Below are 25,032 nucleotides of genomic sequence, written 5' to 3' on the forward strand. Positions count from 1 at the left end.
TAGGAAACGTTTTATAAGAGTTTCAATTAAACGAAAAACCTCTATGTATGCAGGTATTAAAATGGCATTAAAGTACTATAGGGCATATAAGGACATAGGCAGCGATGCTCTATCGTAGCTAGTATCATTGATATTTTAAAGGAGCAAACATGGTTGAAAATTAAGAGTTTGGTACCCTCTTAAGAGTCAAAAGTGATTGGAGGGCAATCAGCCCTCCTCTTTAGCTCATATTTTTACAGATACTTCGAGTAAAAATCTTAAGACAGCCTTTTTGTTCAGCGTAGCTTAATAGTCTAGTAACCATATCGTCAGGATTATTGGGTTGGTCAACCCCCACAGTTATTTAATTTGACCATTATGCTTAAAAACTAAATACTGCATAAAGATTAAATCAAAACACACTGTTTGTATGCTGGTTGCCAATAAGACATCTCAGCAATATACCATGAACGACTGAGTGTAAGTGTATCCAGGCTGTGAAAGAGTATAAATATATTTTTTGGGGAATGGTATTAACTTTTATTCACCAGATCAACTAGAAGATGTGTATGACTAAATTAAACCCTACTATTTGTGTCAAAATTTTCAAAAGAGTTTATGTTGTTAAAAATTGTTGATAAAGTTTCTCCAGTATACAAATAGCAGGCCAAACTATACATTCTCAAAAGAAAACCTGAAAGATTCAAACTATTATTTTCTTATCCCTGAAAAAGACTATGTGAAAATAAAACGAGCATAAATTCATTAAAAATACTTTTTCCACAATATAAGTTTTTAAAAAAAAGTGAAGAACCCCATAAAAACAAAATGAACAAAAATAAAATAAAATACTCTACCAAGAATACAACTACAACAAATCAGTATCAATAAATAAATGAAACCCAAAACAAACAGAAATTAAAATAAATAAAAGAGTCAAACTCAAAACGAGCAGTAATTAATATGAGTAGGGTTCAAAGCCCCTATGCTTTCTAAAAGCGAAAACTTAATTTGTGTTTTACTGAAAACAATTCTTTTAAATGTTTTTACTTTTATAACTAAGAAATCAAAAATTAAGTAAGATTTTAAGGAATAAATATCAGCATATTTATATTAAACTGACAATTCACATTTTTTTCAGTAAATTCATTTGAATTTTTTTTCAGCAAAGTATTATATCCTTGTTTTTAATAAAACCAATAGCAGAGTATAAACGTAGTAGGAAAATGGTTCGTGCATAGTCATTTTTATTTTTCTGCATGAATTAAATTTTCGGTACTTGTGTCTTATAGCCACCACACTCAAGTTCTGTCAAGAAGTGAAGTTTGGTTAATGCTAATGAAATAAAACAAAATATGATGAAAATATAATGCTTTATCAACAAAATTACGAAAACTACAGCAAAGAATTATGGAAGGGGGGGCCGGGACCACATTATATTAAATACGTAACCTAAACAAACCTAACCTAACCAAAATACCAAGTAAATATTTAATTAAAATATAGATACAATGTAGTTTCCCACCGAGCCGAAGCTAATATTGTCTGGTAAAAAATTGTCTGGCTAAAGACCATGTAAACCGGTTATTGTCTCATGTTCGCGACATAGGATCTTGAGTGTGGTGGCTATAGGACAAAAGTACCAAATTTTCTTATGCACCCAAAAAAGCCTGAAATTCTTTAGTGGTTTTTCTTTCCATTTTTAAGGCTTTCTCAACCTTTTTGTAAATTATTTAATTATTTAAAATGAGTTTATAAACAAATCCGTTTATTAGACTCTTCAAAAGTGGAGGCTAATTTTATCTTAACACTAACTTAGTCATCAGCTGATTTCACAATAAAGTACAACAAAGAGAAAGAGAAAAATACCTGACACATAAGGTAGTATCAACACATATATAAGTAAAAAATAGCATAAAGCAGGCTGTGTATGGTTTAAGATCGTGTGAAAAGTTTTACACTTTGACTAGTCACAAACAAAGCTTCGAAGCTAAAATTGGGGTCGACCTTAATTTACTGCTAGATAGCTTAAATTAAGGCTTAGGTTTTAGAGTAGTCAGTTGGAAACTCCGACTCCAGTTCCTTTTCAAACTTTCATATCTTATGCTTTGGGGCTGTCATTGTTCAATCAAAAGGACTCCTATTTAAGAGAGCAAACATGGTATAAATTGTGATAAAGCAGATTCCAAGAACTTGTCAACATTCCTTTTATTCTTGGAATATATCTATTTAGGCCACAGCTCGGTTAAGCATTAAGGAATTTTTTATTTAGGGCAACAAAGTTCTTTTACTCTAATATATTAAAAAATACTCCAGTCTTAGTTTTTACTATTATTAGCTCGTTAAGACACTCGAAAACTACGAATATTGCCTGCTACAAAGCAGGAGTCTGATCAGGCGTGTAGAATTTTAGGGGGTCAGTGGCACACCTTTAAAAATTGGAAGAGTAAGGGCTAAGAAAGGAATATACTAAAACTCAAGTCGTCAGGATTGGTCTCATGAATTTACCAACTTCACAGATATGGTGGTATTTGTACTTGCATTCATATTTGAATTATTCGCTTACATAAAAAGACTAACATTACATCAAAACTAACATTTAATCAGCAATTCCCAGTCGTTTTCTAACCACGTAAGAACATATATATCATTAAGGCATATCCTATGAAGGGGTCAAGGAACAAGATTTCTAGGAGGGAGAGGGGGGAAGGGGGTAAGACTGAATAAACCTTTATCTTTATCGGATGCTTTTTTTCTTCGCCTTCCAAAAAATGATGTTCCTGCACAGTCATTGGAGACAGCAGAAGACATTTCCTATACAAGGACAATAATACCTAGCTTTCCGTCGCCTGGGAAACACTTGTCTGAAATAAGTACATTAAGAAGTTAGGCTAAGATTTTTTTTCTGTGGTGTCGATTTAAAACTTTAGTTGTCAACCCCTTGAAACTTTTATAATGGTATGCTCCAAGAAAAAATTTTTCTTCAAGAATAATGGGGACATGTTCCTTGGTGATGGTCCGAAAATCAAATGTCTGTACTTAAAAATAAATTTATTCTCTATTTCCTGATACCCAATCAATGTTCCTCCTTTTAAAGCTGCACCATACTTACAAGCACAGAGTGGTTGCTTTGCACAACTACGGAAATATATCATGTAATTCTGATTTATTTGATGGTAACAATTTGGTCCCAGAAAGGAATTCTTCGTAGCGCCAATTTCATGCCTGACACCGATGCCAGATATACAAACTAGCAAAAAGCCCTACTCGCCAAATTTAATCATGCATCCTAACAACTGATTACTATTTTTAAGTCAATCACTTGTCTCGCATTCTATTCAGGGCATTTTTTTCAGTGTGAAATTAACTCTGAAGTTACTAACAAATTGAAACGTTTTAATGGCGTATTTCATGAGGAATTTAAAAAAAAAAAAATTTTCGACATCAATCACAACAATCCCTGAAATTTTCAGAATGGTGGATTTCAGGACAGATTTTTTTTTTCCAGAAAGATGAATGTCAAATACTGATCACCTGCAGTAGTTCCTATAAGACCCGTCGTCCCTGAAGATGACCGTAATCGAACAACCGATTGTTGGTTAAGCTCTCCAAGTTCTTTTGATCAAGTAAGTCAAAAGAGTAGTGTTACTGATTTTATCAACTTTAAAACTAAGAATCAAAGTTAAAAAAAAGTCCTCAGACTTAGTTCAAAAATTCGATTTTCTCTCCACAAACCAACTCCAGACTTTCCATAGAAACGGGTTTTTCATGCTTCGGTCAGATTATCAAGGCTATCTATCAGCGTTGAAGAAAAATTTACCTAACTTGGTTGATAAATTGATTTCTTGAAGTAGAGTAATTTTTTACCATCACTGCTACAAAAGGAGCAAAAGACAAGCTCATTTCTACATTAAAGAGATAATTATTAAAGAGATGCAAATGATAAAATTACTCTATCTCAGCCCCAAACCCAGAAAATAAAGCACCAACTCAGCCAAAATCATGAACAGAAATGGCTTATATTAATAGTAGGTGCCAGCACCTTCAGATCTTAGGGGAAATGTACCTTTTCTGGAGGTTTTTGAATTTATCTAATAAGATAGTTTTATAGTTTATATTTGAAATTTCTAAAAAATCTAAACAATTTATCACCAGAAGGTCATCTAAATATCTTTTATTATTTGAATCTAATAAGATAGTTTGATGAAGCAACCAGGGAGCTAACATACATTTTCAGTGAATTTAGATTTTAGCCTAGCTTCAATTTAAAACTTTTGCCTTTCTGCTTGTCTTCTGACATAGCATTTTTGCATTATTACTGACATAGCATTATTTATAACACTTCCGAATATGACAATAGCACACAAAGACAAACTTACTTTGATTCTCGCGGCTCTGGAAGCCTCTTTGCATTCCTCTTCCTCGTCCTCTTGAAGACGAAAATGTCTGTGTACTGCCAGACCACGAATTATTATCCCAACTATCGCCCATGATAAATAAATTTGAGGAGATAGTTAATGCACAAAACACAACTGTAAGAAGGAGAAACACTGCTTTAGAAATAAAAATACAGAAGAATTAGAAGACAAGTCCAAGGGGAGGAGTCAGATGTACAAACATTTGTATATTCAGCATCAACTTTATAACAAAGTTAGTTAGGGGGGGGGGACTTAGGGAACTGCCTAAGACATGTTAATTTTCCTGTGCATATATTTAAAAAAAAAAAGTTATATTAGTGTTGTTAATTCGAACTTACTTTTGAAATACTATTACAAAAAATAAAGGAAAAGGAGGTAAGATAGATTGTAACCAGTCCATTAATTGTAATCCTTGAAGAAAGTTTGGCTTTATAAAGAAATATACGGGCTGCCCAATAGTGTCTTTTCAAAAAGAATAAGCAAAATTGGTGTTCGGCGAATTCGAAACACCAAAACAGTCACTCCAGAAGAAAACAAATCCTAAGGAGTGACCTGACATTAGAAGGGGTGGCCAGAGTGGTCAAAATTTAAAGAACAGTAAATCCCCCAGAAGTGATGGACTGGGTCATGAATTCTACAACCAGTTCTGGTCAAAGATAAGTGCAACATTTATAGGAGTGTTGAAAGAATCTCCCACTTGAGGAAAGGTGAATAAGTAAGTGCTCATTTTGCTAATTTACAGAGGGGGTAAGAGAGTTAATCTAAATAGCTGGAAACCCATTGCACAACAACTGTAATTATGCAGTAGTTTCAAAAGTTATGGTTAAAAGAACCACAGAAGTAATTGGGAGATTACTTGAATCAACACCGTATCTGTTTGAGATGTATATTGGCAAGTTATTTAAGTCATAGAGCAGCACATTACTGGAATGATGGTTGATATTAAGAAAGAAAGAAAATTAGGTCAGCTGCTTTTGTTCAGGATGGCTATGTTTTTTATGGACCACAAACAGGATGTTCCAAAAATACTACAAGGACTGCGGAAAATTTGTGAGGAAAATTTATATGCAGTCACATAAGAGAAAGAGTAGTATGCTGACATCTAAGGGTGACAGAGCTAGAAGAAATCTTAGACAGAAGTTGGATACCACCATTTAAAGTTTTGAATGTACTAGGAGTACGGTTCCATGGGAAAGATAAAAGAACAAAAGCAAAAACCAGTGGTAGGAGAGAATGCCAAAGATTGTATGGATCCTTATGGTATATTTGGAACCAAAATTTTACCAGAACAATTACGGAGAAGGTGACTTTTGTTAACGCTTATTGCATGCCATTGCTGTTTTATTCTGCACCTGTGTTCAAACTTGAAAAGGCAACATCAAAAGAAATTAAAAGGAAAGTACAGAAATTTCTGTGGCATAGAAAATTAAAGAAATTATGTTTGAATACTACAAGAACATAGTAGAATATGTGAAGTCCTATATGAGCTGATGAAAGCTGAATACTTCAGTGAAAAGGTCACATAAGAGGAAGAGAAGATGCTTCCCAGAAGTGTTTTAGGTAAGAATGACAAATTCACGTGCACAATAAGAAGAGAAGAACCACTCTTTGATTTAGATGGCTTCTTTCTTCTACTGTATGACTGACACAAAAATAGGAGAGATATTGGTGTCATTTGAATTACAAGAAGAAATACAATGCTATTTACGGTCAACAGCATAGTTGTTTAACAGAACAGAAGAAAATGGACCTTGGAAGGCTTCATTTGAATAGAGATTCTTTCTATCTTGGGGCAGTAGCTCCTTAGATCTTGGAAGATAGATCATTTTACATATTTTATGCCACCTTGCAGTTTTCACGGCACAAAATCTCACAAAGGCTATGCGAAACCGGTTTGGGTATACTATTTTGATTTTTACTGGATACACAGCAGAGCAAAAGAAAGCAAAAGAATTGTTAATTGTGTTGACTAATATTGTTGTGAGGGTTTTGTGATTAAGTCCCAAATTGGTATTTAACTAGCCCTTCTCTTGCAGCATATCAGATTATCAACATATGCTTATTCTCTTTTAATGAACAGTTTATGTAACCTTTCCCCTAAAACAATTTCAGAAAGTACTACGATTTGACCTGTGGGTCTATAGCATTGTTACCCAGACTAAAAAGCCGTTCGGGTTCAGTCTCTTTTGCAGGACTGCCACCCCTAGTGATCTGTCACTGTTTCTTGAGATTTGTATTGCTTTTATTTCTAAAACTGATGATTTTTTCCTAGATCTAGTAATTTCTTATTATATAGTACATGAAGCATAAATTCAAGCACATAAATAATCCAGGAAGCTAATTATCGAAAGCAAAGGGGTACTCTACTGAAAACTTTACCAACAACCAACTAAAACCAAAAACTATTCTCTTTGTTCTGTTGCAGAAACCATAGCTGATCAAATTCGAGAGAGACTGGGTTCACAAAATTTGTGCACACCTATTTGCATAAAGGAGTATTGCATAACCGATTAGCATACACAGATTAATCAAAATTGATTCGTGTTTTCTCATTTTATTGTATTGTCGAAATCCTTATAAAGTCCAGTTACAGCTTTGAAATTTAGTTGTTAAAAACATAAGAAAAACAAAGAAAACACACAAACGCTATGCTATAAAACGAAAAGAATGACGAAAGGAAATTCACATTAAAAAAAAATCCAATCACGCAACCATACTTATGGCAAATTTCAGGATGTCTGTTATATACTATTGTACATATATGTATGAATTTTACGCATACATTAGATTGAAGTAATTTTCCATTGCTAAACAGGCTTATTAATTTTTTCAGAGTTTATTTTATACTATAATTCAAAGTCAAACTTATATGAGGCTCAATCTACAAAATTTATTGATCCTCTTTACTATTTAAAGAACAAAGTTTTAGCCTGTTTTTTATTATTATTATTAAGCTATAAGTCAAATTTAACTGATATTCACATTCATCTCTATTTACACTAGCTCTGTTATGGATAAATTTTTTTTAATTAATTCCTACAAACACTATAATAGCTTAACACAATTATTGATTAACTTTGATTCATCAAAATTATCATTATGATGCAGAAGATCAAACAGATGCTGCACAACTGCGGAATCAAAAATTTCTGATTTTTTTTTTTTTTTAATTGTGCTTTTAGGAATAATGTATTCCGATTTCGTGCTGTTGGAGATTATTTTCAAATTTTTGAGGGATTCTCCAAACATAATATTTTTTGCAAGATCTCTATTTACACCATTCCTTTTTTTTTTTAATTACATCTTTGCCTGAATTTACTAAAGATATTACAATCTTTCGGGTTTGAAAGCCTATTTAACATCTTGTTTTTTATTTTTATTTTTTGGTGATTTTGCCATAAAACTGGGACAAAAAGAAAAACATATGTATTTTTTTATTATTATAATTAATTTTTTGATATTTTTAAAAATCCTTACAGTTGTTCCATTAATTATACTAGCTCAAGTAGAGCAAAAAGAAAATGATTTCCAAATGCACAGGGAAAAATGGGTTGTAAATGAATGGAAAAAGAAAAGAAAAAAGAAGTAAATATTTTGGTTAAACCACAGCCAGTCAAGCCAACACTTACAGATCAAGGGATAACCTAAGGGCGTCAATTCAGAAAAATGCGGGTGGTGGGGCGAGGAGTTTTTCAATTCTTTTTATAAGGGTACAAAAAAGTTATTATTCAAATGGCAGGGAGGATTTTTGCTTAGAAAAAAATACAACACATAAAAAAAGATATTTTTCAAAAACTAGGCTGATAATTGAACCACCTCTTCATTTATGCCCTGTGTTGAACATAATCAAGAAACAAGTTAATCATATAAAAAAGTGTTAAAAGCCTAAAAAGGTTCTAAAACTGACAGTTTTAAAATTCAAAAGCACCTTGTCTGTTAAATCAGCTAATTATAGTTTTAGTGATTTTTTTGCCAATTTAGTATTTTTCTTAATCTAGTGATTTTTTTCCACCTGGTGGCAAACCTGCTCTTTGGATGAAAAAAGCATATCTCAACAATAGTCTATTAAAGTACAGGTAATTATAATATTAAAATGTTGAAATATTACCTGAGGTATATTATGTCTGTGGTTAAAGATAATCTACAGCCTTACTTTTATAAAGTTAAGGCTGTAAGAATTTTATTTCCCTTTACAGTTATGATATATAAGGTTTGTAAGCAAAAATTTGGATATAGGGCTAGATTACAGGCTATTGAGAAGGAAAAATGGTAAGAAAACAATTTTTACTTCATAATGCGCAGAATAAGTATTGCCAACGCATTTTGCATGCAGCTCTGCTATAATCTCCCCCCCCCCCTAATAAATATGGCCCAAACTATATATTTCTCATGAATTCTAACAATGTCTCTCTTGTTTCAACCCATGTTCTCACAAATTGAATCAACTGTGACAAAACAAAACAGAAAAACAATAGTTAAGTTTTGAAAGTGTTTTTACAATATAGTTACTTACCCTATTTTTATTTTACAATCATTTTACATCACTACTGTTGTGTTACGGTACTCAAGGAGGCTGATGTATGGATACTTTCCACTTAATATTGAGTATTAATAAATTTATTGAGTATTTTCTTGCTGGTTGGCATGCTGTTTTCAACGAATTCATTTAACGTGGGCTGGTAGGGGCTAGAAGTGTGCCTGATACCCCAATATTTTGTGAATAACTGAAATTCTCTGAAGTTGAATTTGGGTCCATTATCTGAAGTGAAGATTGCTGGTGTACCAGCGTGTGAATATGCCCCTTCAGCTTAGTGGCAATAGAATAGAAGTTAAGCTATCCACCTCAAAGTATCTGCTATAATAGTCACCAGTTATGTTATAGTTTTGGCCATTCCACTCAAACAGGTTGCACCACAGATTTTGCCGGGTAGGGATGGCATTGGTGTGCAAATCACTGCTTATTTTTGTTTGGTGGCTTTTGTATGAATGCAGATATTGCCTTTTGAATAAATATCTTGATGTATTTTCGTATGCTGTGCAAGTAGACTATCATTCAAGCTCTCTGCATTGTCTTGTCTGCATCCAAGTGTGAGGAGTGCAAACCCTTTAAAATACTCTGTCATAAAATGGCAGAAATGACAATTCTGGAGCCTTTAAAGATTAAACCATCATGCATTTAAAGGTCCTGACAAATATTCCAGCATTGCACTATTGTGTTTGAGCATGATTTTCTGTTACTTGCTCATCCTTCTTGAACAGTCTTCCTAAGAGCTCTCTATGGTGTCTACTTAGGCTTTTTTTTTGTCTATGGTATTACTTTGACTTCCTAAGTGATCTATGGCAATCTTTTGTCTGATTTCCTCTAGTTAACAGTCAGTAGCAAGTAGAGCTTTAATGAATAAGTGTACAAATATTTCTATTTATTCATACATATTTTCATCATATTCATTTCATCATCATCATATTCAGATCAAGTCTTGATAGTGCATCTGGAGCTGGAATTTCTTTACTGGCCTTATATTTAAAAATAAGATCGTGCGGCTGGAAATACATAATACAGTGTTGAATTCTTGGCGAAGCTGTAAGAAGAGATTTTGTGAGTATTGTTTCAAGGGGTCAATGATCTGTGATGACTTGTACTTTTCTTTCATAGACGTAATGATGAAAATGCCAGGACCCATAAACAATAGCAAACAGTTCTTTTTCCAACTGAGAATAATTCTCTCTCAACGGTCAACTTTGAGTTACAAGATTTGGGATATATCTGTAGAGGAAGTTCAACATACCAAAAGGTCCTCCTTGGACTTTGGTATAAGCATCTCATTGATTATTTGAAACTTTTCAGGGTCAGGTTTAATGCCAGCACTGCTAATAATGTGGCCAAAATAGCAGACTGATTGAAGAGAAAACCTGCATTTTGCTCTGTTAAACTTCCCATGTTTTACTTTTGCTCTTTCTAGCACAGCTCCAAACCGTCTGCCATGTTCTTCTAGGGTGGTTCCATAAATAAGAAGACTGTCCACAAGTATTTTAAGGCCCTCTAGCCCTTGGAAAGTTTCTTCCTTCTACTGCTGGAACTCAGCCTGTTGGGATATCAAACCCAATAAATACTCCTGTGACCAATATCTTCCATAAATTATGCTAAATGTGGTAAGATCTTATACACTTTCAGAAAGAGTCAGTGACCAGTAGCCTGAGGTAGCATCTAACTTTGGGAAGTACTTAGGTCCAAAATCACATTTTCAAAGGTTGGAATAGGGCAATAAGGGCACTTGATAGCTATGCTCAAATCAACTGGGTCAATGGAGTCTTACACCCCCTCTTTTTCTGCTAGCACCATTGCATTCACTGATTCAGCAGTTTTTCCTACTATTTCTGTTATTCCAATATTTTCTAACCTGTCAAGTTGTTTTTTCAGTCTTCCTTGCATTGCTTCTACTAGCACCATTGCATTCACTGACTCAGAAGTTTTTTCTACTGTTTCTGTTATTCCAATATTTTCTAGCCAGTCAAGTTCTGTTTTCAGTCTTCCTTACATTGCAATAGGAACTTTTCTTATTGGATATGCTATTGGATTGGATCCTTTTTTTTAGATAAATCTCATACTCTCATCCTATTTTCCCTATGCCAGAGAATGATTATTCATATGGTGCAAGAACAGTTTTTGAGTCTGGCGATTGACTTTTCATTTTTTATATCTATGAATATTTTTATATCTATCATTTTTTATATCTTTAACCCAAGAATAGGAATAGAATTATCAACAATTATGAAGAATTTGTGTTTTGTTCTGTTTTTCCATAACTATAAGATACTACTACTACTACTAACAACTCATCGCAGCACCAAGCCGCCTGAGGCCAACACAGCTACGCACGCTTCCACTCCAATCTATTCAAAGCCTCCCTTTTTACACCCACCCACGAAGTTCCCATTTCCTTTAAATCTTTCTTTATGACGTCCTCCCACCCCAGACGGGGACGACCTGCTTTCCGTTTAGCCCTAGACGGTTGGCCGAAAAGAACAATCTTCGGCAATCTGTCATCCTTCATCCGCACAACATGCCGTAGCCACCTCAACCTTTCTTTCATTATAGCCCTAGAAAGCCGGATTGAACCATATTTTTCGTACAGCCTACTGTTTGGAATACGGTCAGTCAGCCGGGTACCCAAAACAATCCGTAGGCAATTTCACTGGAAAACATCTAGCAAATCTTCGTGCGCTTTTCGGAGCGTCCATGCTTCAGAGCCATATTTGACCACTGTCATCACTGTAGCTTCTAAGATTCTAATCTTGGTTTGCAGACTTATCTTCCTATTCATCCATACTTTTTTTAACTGTGAAAAAACACCCTGAGCCTTGGCTATTCTATTTTTAACATGTTCAATGCTCCCACCATCTTTACTAATAATACTACCAAGGTAAGTGAAGCTGCCCACCTGATCAATCTTTTCATTACCCAACGTCACCTTTTCATCTTCGCTTATTCCTAGCCTTAGTGACTTAGTCTTCCTAACATTAATTTTCAAACCAATACTAGCACCCTGAACTCGCAAAACCTCTAAAACCTCATTTATCTTACTCACACTTTCATCTAGGATGCTTAAATCATCAGCATAATCCAAGTCAAGGAGACTTTTTCCTCCCCATTTGATTCCGTTGTCCTGTGCTCCTTAAAACAAAGTCCATCAAAATACTCCATATAAAGGGGGATAGAACACAATCCTGCTTAACTCCTGATTTAATACAAAACCAGCTGCTAACCTCATTTCCTACCTTAACCGCAGCAGTGTTATTCTCGTACATAGCACTAATCACTTTAATGTATTTGTCTGGTATACCATACAAGGATAAAACCTTTACTAAAGCTCCTCTATCAACAGAATCGAACGCTCGCTCATAATCTATAAAACTGAGGACCAAAGGTGTTTGAAAACTTAGGCACTTCTCAATTATTAACCTAAGAGTGAAAATTTGATCAACACATCCTCTACCTTTTCTAAAACCACACTGCTCTTCTCTTAAAACTTTGTCTACGGCATCTCTCAGTCTAAAAAGTATCATATTACTAAGCAATTTGCTACCTACAGAGACCAGACTAATGCCTTGATAATTACCACACTCACTTTTATCATCTTCTTATAAAGTGGCTTAATTGAGGTTTTCCTAAAATCGTTAGGTACTTCCCCTTTTTAAAAAATCATATTCATAATCTTCAATAACTTATTTCTAACCTCAGAGCCACCATATTTAAGAAACTCATTTACTACCCTATCAGCACCTGGAGCCTCATTATTCTTTAATCCTTTTAGTACTGTTGCTAATTCCTCCTCACAAAACAAATCTTCCTTCACATCCAAGGTATTACAGACTTTTTCATTTTCCTCTATATTTTTTCCTGCAACTCTATCTCGGTTAAGCAAGTTCTCAAAATGTTCGGCCCATCTCGCTTTAGCTTTTTCCTTGTCGCTAATTGCCACCCCATTCCTATCTTACACTGGGACAAGTCCGGATTGACTACTACCTCTCAATTTTTTAACGTGCCAGTACAATATTTTACTATTATGCCGTCTAGCTGCATCTTCTAAATCCTCGGCAATTTTATCCATGGCCTCCACTTTACACCTCCTTAGTTCATATTTCAATGCTTTCTTTACATTTCTTTTGTTTTCATGCGATCTATCACTCAGATAATTCTTGTACGCGTCCTTTCTCCTTTCTATTAAACATAAAGCTTTTTTACTAATATTCTTGGCTGTAGTTCTAGCTTTCTTCCCTAAGACACCTTCAGCAACTTCACAAATTATTTTTCTAAAATTATTCCAACCATCTTCCACATTATCAAATTTTAAACTCTCAAGTTTAGTATTAAACTATTCCTGGAAAGTTTCTCTCAAATTCTCATCCTGGAGTCTACTAACATCATAACTTTCTGGGAGGTAGTTACCCTTCCGATATTTAAGCTTTAAATTAACCCTTGACACTACTAGATGGTGATCTTTACTTTTAACATCAATAACAGCACTCCTATATACCCTAGTATCTTGTATTGATCCTGCCAGTCTTTGGTTTACTATAAAATAATCACTAAGGTTTGCTAGGGATTATTGACCCATAGTGGCTAGTGACTTTTTGCTTTGTAGTTAGAATTGCTGGTTTTGGAGTCAGTACACTAAAATAATCTTATGGAAAGGTGTTTGCTTAAGCTCCAGGGTCAATCTCAAAGCTGATTCAACTACAATTGTTAATTTTTAATAGAACTAAAGCTTCATCCTCATCTCCATCTTGTTAGAGAGCATAAAGCAGAATCTTTTCTTCTTCAAGTCCCTCTGAAGTCTTACTCAATTTAGTGCTTCTAAAGGCATGCATTGTTCTGCTTCAACAGACTTTTGCAAAGTGATCAAGTTTTTACCTTTTTAGCATACTTTTCCTTTTTGCAGGGCTCATGGGTTCCACCACAAAGTAACATCAAGCACCTTTTCATCTCAATCTTGGGTCTCCTGGTTTTTTACTGTCTTATGCAGATTGTATTAACTTCTGACTTAATGGGACAGGGATTATATTTATTTTCATATGATTTGAGCTGTGATGGGGTCATTTCATACATTCTACAAAGCTCTACTGCTCTTTCTAGTGTTAGGCTATTTTCTCCTGTAAGTAAATTTTCACAAATTATGGGAGTTCTAATGCCACAAACAATTATATATCTGGTCCTCTCCTTAGGATCAGTTTCTCCTTCATGTGGGTCATGTCTTTGAAAAACATATCAAGAAAATACTTTGTTCTTCTTTGGGGCTGCATTTTATCAAAGCTTTAAAAGATATGGATCAATTTTATTCTTATTTTCTTCTTCAACTTTTAAGGTTTTAAAAATGTCTCTTCCTTTTTCACCAATCCAGATAAGTACATATGCACAATGGATCTTCTGTGTTTTACCAGATAGAGGATCAAGAACAAGAACCATTAGTCTGGCAAGCTCTTCAAACTTTGACCACTCTTCATTTAGACTTTCTGATTCCTAGTTTATTGATGGTAATGTTGTTCCTTCCACAATTATATTTTGACTGTTGATCTCACTTCTGACACCAGGTAGATCTCTAGTAAATTAAATTGTTTAATATGACCCAAACACCTGTAAACATAATATAATTAACAAATAAGCAAGCAAAGCAAACAATCAAATTTTAACAAATAATAGGCAAAGCAATAAATAATTCACTAAGGCAAGCATATCATAGCAGGATACTACAACTACTTCTTACAGCAAACATGAGCACATGCAGGGATGACTCAAGAAATGTAGGTGGCCAAGTTGAAGTATTGCTAGGTATCTCCCAAACAATTTAAAAGTCCTGGATGAATTGCAACAAGAGCAATCAAGATGATCCATGTGTTACAACAAATGTCCTACATAGAACAAATTTGGCCTTTCAAACTCCCTACACTTACATCAACATGAAAACAATGAAATATTATTTCAACTCAAAAAATTATATATAAAAATAACCTTCCTGTTCTTTTCACCCACCAAATACATCACTTAATGAAGAGATATTGGAAGAAATTTATAAAGGAACATTAAAAAAGGGTTCCTTCATAAAAGACTGGTAGCAAATCAGATATTTATATATACCTAGCACTGCAAACTTAAGAAGAAAAAATCCAAGTAAAAATTGAAGCAATCTGGCTGCATTAAGAGTTTCCTGGACAACTGAGAGGGACCTGAGCATTCTATCAGGGCCTAGCAAGCAACCAAACAGAGAAATAAAAATTTCAAATTGTGTTTAATCTCAAATTTAGATAATAAACTTTGATTAACACTCCTCATTAGTGAGCATTGACTTAGCACAAGACTTAGCAGTTATTTCTAGAAAAAAAAATACTAATAAAACACTGCATTACAGATGACTTTGATGTGTCTTAGGTCAAAGTTATTAAAATAGATATGCAAATTTCGAAGTTTGAACTCACCCTTTACAATCTTGCTGTCAATCAAAACATCTGAAGGGACAGAAGGAGGGACAGACAATAGCCTTAGAACAGAATTGATTACTTACCATGTTTTCCTAATGTCTACTATGATCAGAAAATTTTCTATAATAAAATGATGATGTAGCTGTGTAAAACAAATTAAACAGAGAATCTAAATCAGATTCAATTTTAAAGATATCCTGAGAATATATCCTATCCATGACCTAGGAAAACCCAACTCCTTATTATTAAATTTTGAGAATGAAAAACAGCTCTTTGGCTCTTCTTAAGAAATGTATTGGAAAATTCGTACCAGGAGAAAACAAGAAAACCATCCAAGGTATCATTCAAGAGTATAGAATTTTTCACCAATGTAGCAAAAACTTGTCATGGAAGAGGGTAGATACCATTGTCTGCAACCACTACTTTTCCAACAGTGATAACCCACTGGAACAATCTTCCTAATATTGCTGTCACTGCTCCCTTGTTTGATGCCTTTAATATTGCTATTGACAAGAGTTGGTCCATATTAAGTAAATGGCTCCTCATCATCAGTGATTAGCAGCTCTACAGGATTTTTCCTTATGTTGCTTGACAATGCAATCTAAAGTAATTTAAGGTAAAAAAAAAACCTAGCAAACAATGAAGCAGTAGCATCAGTTAAATGAACTGGGATGAATGCAAAATGCAATGCTCCACAAGAAAGTATAGATGAAAGAAAATCCAAAGACAAGAGTGAAGTTGGATTGTTTCTGAAATGCCAAACAAAAATCTGAAGAAAAAAGGGAATGGAGAGACTAGGAGACCAGTAGGCATTATATTACCAACAATTAGAGTTTTAGCTTGGGTTTCAAACTCAATAAACATGGATTCAAAAATCCCTTCTTTGTTTTTCAACATATCATAGAAGGCATTCCTAAAAATAGACAGCAAGGCCACCTCTAGCCCTAAAACTTTGATTATCAGAAAATTTTCTATAATTCAGTATTCATTCAGGCTTTGAACTGGAAGGTCACAAACAAGTTTTAACTTTGAGCTTAATGAGGTTGAACAAAAAGTTCAGCAAGTGATTGTGAAACAATTCAAATAGGCTTTTGTTTCGAGGATATTAATTGGTGAAAAAAAACATATGCAATAAAGAGAGATTCACATGATTTATTGTTCAATTCTTTTTGTTCACCTTGAAACACTACTAAGGACAGTTTGGCTGACTTTTGCTATCCAGTTGCTATCAGGTGAACATCTAAAGCAAATTAAATATATAACGGAAACTAAGGATTATAAGTTGACGGAATTTAAATTATATTGTGAAAGTTATTGGAATTTATTTGAACTTGACATTTCACATGTGCAGAATTCCAGCTGTTAACATATTGATTGCGACTATGCGTTTGATTGATTAAGCCCTTGCTTGGGGTGCCTAGTGTTAATGACAAGTGGATTTACGATTTTCTAAGTGGCCCTTCGGATTGTTTTTTTCTATTTGAAATTTGGATTATTTGGAGCAGTTTTTTATGAAGAGGGGTGAAAGCCGTGCCCAAATTAACGCTGGCTTAGCAAATTGCACGTAATGGACCCATGTGAATAAAAAAAAAAATTGTCCTTAATGAGGTAAGCAGATAATTAAATTTAATTTTGTTGTCTGGAATTAATCATGGGACGTAAAAGAAAGCAACCTCGTAATATTGGAGATGATACAGAAAACACTCGGAGGGGAGAAGGGGAATATGATCTCAAAGTAACTACTAGTAGCACTGATTCTACAAATAAATTCACGATTTCAGCAGTTGCGGAGAGTCTAAATACTGTTATCAGTTTGGTAACAGAAAAAAAAAAAAAAAAGCTAGATTCTTCAGAAAATAGGATTAAGGGAATTGAAGATAAAGTGGCAAATTTGGAGATATCACATGTGGGATTTGCAAGGCAGCTGACTGAAAATGATGAGCGAGTGAGGCAGCTTGAGCAAGTCAAAGAATCTCTAAAGAACCAAGTAAAAATAATTTCTGATGATTGTATAGCACAGAGTAAAGAGTCAAATAATTTGAGTATGAGATTGGCCAGGCTGGAGTTTGATAAACTGGAAAAGAATATTATTGTATGGAATGTCTCTTGTGAATCTGAACAAAATGCGAAGGATATCTTCAAAAGTATTCTTACGGAAGGACTAGAAATGGCTCCTGTCCCACCATTCAAGGTAACCCAAGTGAGTGAGAAACAGAAATTTATTTGTGTTGAAGTATCTGATAAAAAATCGAAAATTGATATTTTGAAAAATGCCAGGAAATTAAAAGGTAAAGCAGTATCGTTGTTCCGTGATATTTACCTCAGTGATGATGTCCCAGCTGAAGTTCGCAAAGCAAGAAATGATTTGTTCAATCAACTGTAGTGAATTGAGGTGTGCGTTCTGAACATCAGATCATTTGCCCCTCTTCTTTCTGGGTTGGGTTGACAATGTATCCCAATCTTTGAATATTTCTTCTTTTTTCAGGATAAATTCATATTCTTGGGACAATTCACCTGCACCTGAACATAATGTTGCTTTTTTACGTAAATTCACTAGTCGCAAAAATTACTGTTACTATTATAGTAAACGGCATAATTGTAAACACTGCTTATAAATATTCGAAATATGGATGAATATGTAAACATGTAGATTTGCTAGTTAGGTAAAAAATATGATATAATCGAAGTAGGGTTTACCCAAGTCAATAAGTCAGCATAAATTGACTGACTGCTATATATGGTGTTGCAGGCTTATATTCTTTAATAGTTTGAAAGCATGTATAAAAAAATCTCTTTCTGAAGATTGGGTTAAAGTTTTTACATTTGTCAGAGGGTTTGAATTCAGTCCTAGTTGAACTTTCAAATTGAGGAGATTCACTTGTTTTCTTTCAAACATTATACATTTCAGTAATAAGTGCTCAGGGGTTTCTTCTTTGGTATTACAGTAATTGCATAATGGACTTCAGGTAACCTGTCCATCTGGTTGCCTAATTTTATATTAAAAAGAATGCAAGCCGAAGTTAGTTGTATTTGTACACAGGCAATGAAAACGGACTGACTGCATCCTGGTTTGGAGAGGAGGATAGATTTGATGACTTAAATTTGGGTAGTGTTTTCAGTTGCAATCTAGTTATGTCCCTTATAGTTAGAGGTTTCACTGGTTCCATTTGGCTTTTTGCTCCTTGCTTTGCTATATTGTCTGCTTTTTCATTTCCTTCTATACCCAGGTGACTAGGTATACATTGAAATTTAATAACACAGCCTAATCTTCCAGGGCTGCTAATGTTTTCGTTAGTTTGATGTAAGTCTATGTCCAGTGTATTAAAGTTAGGGTTTGTTAGGATATTGAGAGCAGATTTGGAGTCAAAGAATACAACTATATGTTTGTTGCTCTGTTTCAGTTTAATTAGCGTCTCAAGGCCCAAATTGATTGCAGCTACTTCAGCTGTTAGTATGCTGGTCCCTGTCTTATGTTTTTCCATAATGCATAGGCTGTGCTCACTTACAAAGTACCCACTTCCACTCCATCTTCACTTAGTGATCCATCAACGTATAGTTGGTTATATCCATTACATTCCTTTTTTAGGAACTGTCCAAAATGTTGGATTGCAGTTTGGATTCAATTTGTTCCTTTTTTTGGGGGAGGAATTCTAGTTTAACCTCTGGGGTGATTGATATCCATGGTGGATCTTTTGCTATTTTAGTTTTAACATGCTCTAGTTTGATGGGGTATTGTGTCCTGGCCATAATTGCTGACATCAGTGGGTGATTTTTTGGCTCTAGTCGGCTAGCTCTAGCTTCTGGAAATAAGAAATGATGAGGGGTTGTTTCCAATTTTGTCAGGTATCTTATGGTTAAAAGTTTGTATCTATCTTCAATAGGTGGAAGCCCTCCTTCTTGTAGAAGGTTTTGAATCTTTGTTGTTTTTCTACATCCTGTGGCAATGCGGATTGCTGTATTTTGCACACATTCTAATTTATTGAAGAGCTGTTTTGAGCAAGTTCCATAGATAATCAGGCCATACTCAATTACTGGTCTGATGTACTGTGTGTAGAGTTTGAGGAGGGATCTATCCATGCTTCCCTAGGTTGTACCACATAGTCTTTGAATAATTCTCATCTTTTTCATGCACGATTGTATGATATGGTCAATGTGAGGTTTGAAGGTAAGCCTGTTGTCCAGAATTATTCCAAGGTATTTAGTTGCACTGTTAGTTGGGATTGTAGAATTTCCTAGGGTAACTGGTTGTAATTCTACTTTTCGTCTATTATGGAAATATATGATCACTGATTTGGGGACTGATATGGGTAGTTTCATGCTGATAGAAAAGTCCTGGAGGTTATTAGAAATAGTTTGGAGTTTATTTGCAACTTCAGCAAATGTTTCCCCTTTTGCCCATGCTCCAATGTCATCTGCAAAAATTCCATGTGGTGAGTCAATTTTTAATGCTGTCATATACAATATGAATAATAAGCAGCTGAGTACAGCTCCCTGTGGGAGTCCCTTTTCAATAGGTCTTGAGGATGATAGTTTCCCATTTACTTTAACTTTAAAAGTTCTTTTATCTAGAAAGCTATCAATCAGCTTTCTGAGTGGTTGGGGGAAGCCTAATGCATAGAGTCTTTCTCCTAGTATATATTTTTGTTCATTATCATATGCTCCTTCTAAATCAATCAGTACAGAACCCAGTATTAATCGTTCATTCATAGTTTTCTGTGCATCTGTCACAAGTTTCAAAATGATGTCTATATTTGAATGGTAAGCTCTGAATCCAGCTTGATATTTTGGGAGGATGTTATATGTCTCTGTATACCACTGGACACGGTTGTACAGCATTCTCTCAAACAACTTACCAAGGGTTGGTAAACATACAATTGGTCTGTATGAATGTGGGTCATCTTTGGGTTTCCCTTGTTTGGCCACTGGTGTTATAATTGCATGTTTCCATTGCTGGGGGAATACTCCTTGTGAGTAGCAGAGGTTAAACGTATGTATAAGAGCTTCTGGAAATTTCTTGGGGCATTTGATATCCAAGAGATATGGGTTACATCTTCACCTGGGCTTGCTTTTTGATTCATTTTATTAACTGCTTGCAGGACTTCATTAGTTTTAAAGTGCTGTGTTAGCTCATAAGCTGTATTTAATCTTTCATTGTGCCTTTGCTTATTTAACTCTTCTTTGTTGGCAAACTTCTGTCGGTAGATGCCAGCAAGTGCTTCAGCTTTTTTGCTATCATCTTCAAGTTGGATACCAGATACAAGTAGGGGATGCTTAATGTTATTCTTCTTTTTTACTGCTCCCATGATTCTGTCTAAAAATTGGTGTATTTTTGATTCAGTTGTGTATCTGTCAATCTTTTCCAAGTAGGAAGCCCATGTTAGGGCTTTTGCCTTTCTTGTGTCTCTTCTGAGTCCTGCGCAGGCTTGTTTAAATCGGATGTATGTTTTGGTGTTTGGGTTTTTTCTAAAATTCTTTTCTCCATCTCTTTTTGCAGTAAATGAGGCTTGACATTGGTCATTCCACCATGGTTTTGATGTCTTCCTTGATGATTTGTTTATGTATTGTTTGTTGGTAGTTCTAGGTATTGATGATATTGAAGCTTCTTTAAGATGATTAGTTAGTCTTTTGGTGCAGAATTCTGTGTCTTGGCTTTCTTGAATTGGCATGTAATCAATATTTTTGAGAATTTCTTTAAATTTAGTCCAGTTTGCCCTGTTATTGTTAAATTTTGGTGTGTACTCTTCTTCTTCATAAACAGTTCTACCAATTTCTACCAGTATGGCATAATGGTCTGTTAGTAGGTGAGGGATTGTACTTATTTTTGAGTATTTAGATAGTTTATTTGGCATTAGTTGTAGGTCAATGGTGGAGAAAAGGTTAGTTTTGCAGTCGTAATAGGTATTCATACCATGTGGTGTGGCTATTGACATTTCTGGGAATTCATTTAATAGATTTTCTAAAAATTGGTCTGCCTTGCTGGTTTTCTTTCCTCCCAAAGTAGGGCTATGAGCAATGAAGTTTTCTGCTATTATTATTTTCTGATGAATCCTCTTAGGTGCAATTTCTGCTAGGAATTCCTTAGCTTCATGGTTACCATTGAGATTGTAAAAGGAGTATATTGTTAGTGTTTCTCTATCTTTAAGACTTATTTTTACTCCAACTACATCAACCTCATTAGGGTATTCCTTTGGTATTATGAAGTTGTGTTTAACATCTTTCCTTACAAGGATAGCCACACCCCCTCCTTTCCTGCCAGATGATCTTTCTTTCCTGTAGAGCTCATATCCTTCTACCCATAGTGTACTTTCTTGGTCAAGGTGGGTTTGCTGGAGACATATAACATGTGTATCTTTTACATTAGTATACATGATCAGCTGGTCTAGCTTTTCTTTTGATAGTGAGCGTGTGTTCCATTGGAGGATCTTTAGTGTTGTTTTGCTCTGGTTTTGTAATGGATGGTTGTGGATTTGGTCTTTATGCATTGGTCATATAGTAGTAAACTTGATGGTTATTTTGGATGGTGATTAGATCAAGCTCTGCAGTTTCTACTAAGCTTTTAGAGAAGTATTTTGTGGCTAGTTCTCTCATGATGACTGCCTTAAGTCCTTGGGGAATTTTCGCTTGGGAAAGGAAAGTACTTGCCATGGTGTAGGCTATGAGGTTGGTGATTGCCTTGGCTGTGTTGGTGGGCATTGATTTTGTGGCCTGGTTTGTGGCTGATGCTACTGGAGCTAATGGCTTGGGGTTTTGCTTGAAACCTGGTAGGCCTGTGGGTTTTGCTTGCCTATTGCTGTTGCTGGAGCTTGTGCTTGCTGGGGCAGGGAACAGGGAAGAGAATCTGACAGGTATTGGAGTTTTTTGTGGTGTGCTAGATGTCCTTGGTGTCCACGGGGTCTCAAGCATGCTGTAGGTTGGGGAGAGGGGTGGGTATGGAACTGTTTCTGAGGGGATAGCTGGCTGGTTGTATTTACTTACTTGTTGGGCAGAAAATGGAATTGGTATATTTTTTATTTCTGCCATTCTAATTATGTTAAGACGCTCTCTGTATTTAGGACATAGACTTCTATTATCAGAATGATGGGGGCCATTGCAATTTATGCATTTAGGTTGGGCTTTACAGTCATTGCTTTCATGTTCTTCTTGGCACACTATGCATTTGTTTATTGTGGTTTTGCAATGCTTGTAGGTATGGCCTAGTCTATGGCACGTTTTACACTGGATTGGTTTGTCCTTGTATGCTTTATGTGCCTTTGGCTGCCCAAATAGAAATATTTGTTGGGTGATCTGGGGGTGTCCAGCCAATATGAAAAGTACAGTCCTACTTGTTTGTGGAAAGTTTATTCTTGGTTTACCTAGGAAGTAGATAGTCTTAACTGGAATGTCTCTCCCATTGGCAGTCATTAAACCCTCTTTTATTTCAGCTTGAGAGATTTCAGGTGGTATGTTGTATACTACAATTTTTCCTTCTTTTGGCTGAGGTTTCCACTTTTCAGTTGTCACTTGGATGCGTCCAACAGTTGTTAGCTGCAGAGCTGTGTTGGCATGGTTAGCTTCTGGGAAAAGGACTTCTAATGAGCCATCTCTAGCTATGTTGATGCTGAAATTGCATCTTAGGGCCTTGAAGAGCGTTAATCTTATCTGCTGTATGTTCTTAGGTAAGAATAGCGTCTCCAGGGATTTTGGAATCAGTCTTATAACTGTTTCCAGCTTGGATCTATTTCTCTATAGTTTGTTGGGTTGGGCTATGAATTCGGAGTAGTTGGGTGGTTTGGTAATGGCCTCTATGGTTTGTAGCCTGTAGAGGACTATTAGATGGCTTCTTCCTTTTTTATTTTCTCTGTACAGTGATGAACTCAGTTTCTACTGTGCTGGTTTCTGGTCTTTCCTGAACAGTGATCATGGTGTTGTTTTGGCTATCATCAGATGTTTCAGTTTCAATTTCCAATGCAGGATTGGGGACTTGATTTGGGGAGAGTACTGCATCTCCCCAAGACTGGCCCCCTTCCAAGTGGGGGCCAGGTGGATCTGGTTTTGACATTCAGTCAAGGAAAATGGCAAAAATATTGATAACAGGTAAATCAATACAATAAATATATCAGCTAAGATACTTGACCAAAAAAAGGATGATAATTGTAATCCTCCTCAAAATGGTAGTAAAAAGGATAATTTTGTATTATTTATTTTCCAGCCGTTTTCCTCTTTGATTAAAAGGGCAAAATTACGCAAATTAGGAATAGACGCTTGGATCTCGAAAACTTTTCCGCCTGTGTTACTTTTCAATCGCCCCAACGGAACACGTGCTAAATACTCACCAGACGATTTGATTCCTGAACTTGATTATGCACCAAATAATCAATCATTTCGTAACCAATATAGTGGCAATTAGTGAAGCTTAAGAGGAAAAATAATTGTTCGAATTCATGTTCCCATTGATTAAGAAGTAGCTGGTGATTAATTGGTGATAAAAGTAAATTTTGGCGGGAAATTGAGGGAGTTCATATAGTTCATAGTTGATTGTTTGTAGCGTAGAAGAAATGTAAATATGAGAAGGCACCCAATATGCAAGGTGTGCCCTTTTGAGTCATTGTTGTTGTTTTTGTTTTTTTTGAATATTTCTTTTTCTGATGTTGTTATTTTTTTATCTCACTATTATTATTGGTGTTGTTATTGGGCAGCATGTAATAAATTTATATTTAGAGTGTATTGAATTGTGTCCTCTGTGGAGTCGTACTCAAATTTGTCTATTTGGCTTTGATGTTGGATGAAAGATTAGAGTCTCCTCCAGGGCAAATTAACGTATTGGGGCTGGAAAACAAGAAGGTAAATTTTGACAGTAGGTATAATGAAATTTTTGATGGAAGTGGTGGGCCTTGTGGTTCTTATAGGGTGGAGTTTGAAAATTCTAAATATTTATTCGTAAACCAAATGCAGATGGCTTGTAGTAATATTTCGGAAAGATTTAATGTGTTCCATTTGAATTGCCAAGGATTGAATTCAAGTTTAGATTTTATAAATGAAATATCCAGTTTATCTCTTTTTCAGGTAATTGGACTGACTGAAACTTGGTTAAATGATTATAATTCGGAACTTTTACATATTTCAGGTTATAATCTTTACACGAAAAATCGTCAACTTCGCCGACACGGGGGACTGGCAGCGTATATACGTTCTGATATACGGGCAAGTGTCCGAGAGGATATTTTAATATATAAAGAAATGGTTTTTGAGTCTTTTATTTTGCAGTTAGAGCTGCCTGGACGTTGTGGTTATGTTCTGGTTTTATATAGGCCACCGTCAGGATCTCTTATTCACTCTTATGAATTACTTGAAGAACAATTGAAAAAGATCCCACCTCGAAGTTCTGTTTTTATAATGGAAGATTTTAACATTGATCTGGTGGATAATGGATCTATTACAGACCAATTTTTAAACTTGATAATTTCAATTGGTTGAATCCTTGCTATTAGTATTAGTATTCGTGTTACGATGACGTCGTCAAAATGTCTGGATAACATATTTTCAAATTATATGTCGGGTGGTCCAGGTGTTCTTATAAGTGATACTTCTGATCATTTTGGTGTATTTGCAAGTTACTCGGTATGCGTTGATAATAAAAATTCCACAAATAAGAGCAGTCTCAAGCTGAGGATGTTACTCGATA

At 35.1% G+C, this 25,032-nt stretch overlaps 2 protein-coding genes across 3 annotated transcripts in view; both read right to left on the bottom strand.

Annotated features, from left to right (window-relative positions):
- Window positions 1-25,032, bottom strand: part of LOC148944313 (far upstream element-binding protein 1-like) — a 48,088-nt gene that overhangs the window by 16,770 nt on the left and 6,286 nt on the right. The window contains exons 1-2 of one of the 2 annotated variants that reach the window (XM_089100258.1): window positions 8,911-9,049; window positions 4,359-4,511 (exon numbers count right to left, since the gene is read on the bottom strand). In XM_089100258.1, coding sequence (XP_088956384.1) covers window positions 4,359-4,470 — 112 coding nt within the window. In that variant the 5' untranslated portion in view covers window positions 4,471-4,511; window positions 8,911-9,049. Of the gene's footprint in view, window positions 1-4,358; window positions 4,512-8,910; window positions 9,050-25,032 lie in introns of those variants that run through there. The other variant, XM_089100257.1, reaches the window with a different exon arrangement.
- Window positions 20,300-21,739, bottom strand: LOC148944314 (uncharacterized). Its single transcript, XM_089099897.1, has one exon. The coding sequence runs from the start codon at window positions 21,737-21,739 to the stop codon at window positions 20,300-20,302; it is 1,440 nt and encodes a 479-aa protein (XP_088956023.1).

This window comes from Artemia sp. Qi Xiang Cuo, chromosome 14 (genome assembly GCF_049724085.1).
Source record: "Artemia sp. Qi Xiang Cuo chromosome 14, ASM4972408v1, whole genome shotgun sequence".
Lineage (NCBI taxonomy): Eukaryota > Metazoa > Arthropoda > Branchiopoda > Anostraca > Artemiidae > Artemia > Artemia sp. Qi Xiang Cuo.

Coding starts and splice junctions, on each gene's coding strand:
- LOC148944314 (XM_089099897.1), bottom strand. CDS start 21,739: ATGTATACTAATGTAAAAGATACACATGTTATATGTCTCCAGCAAACC.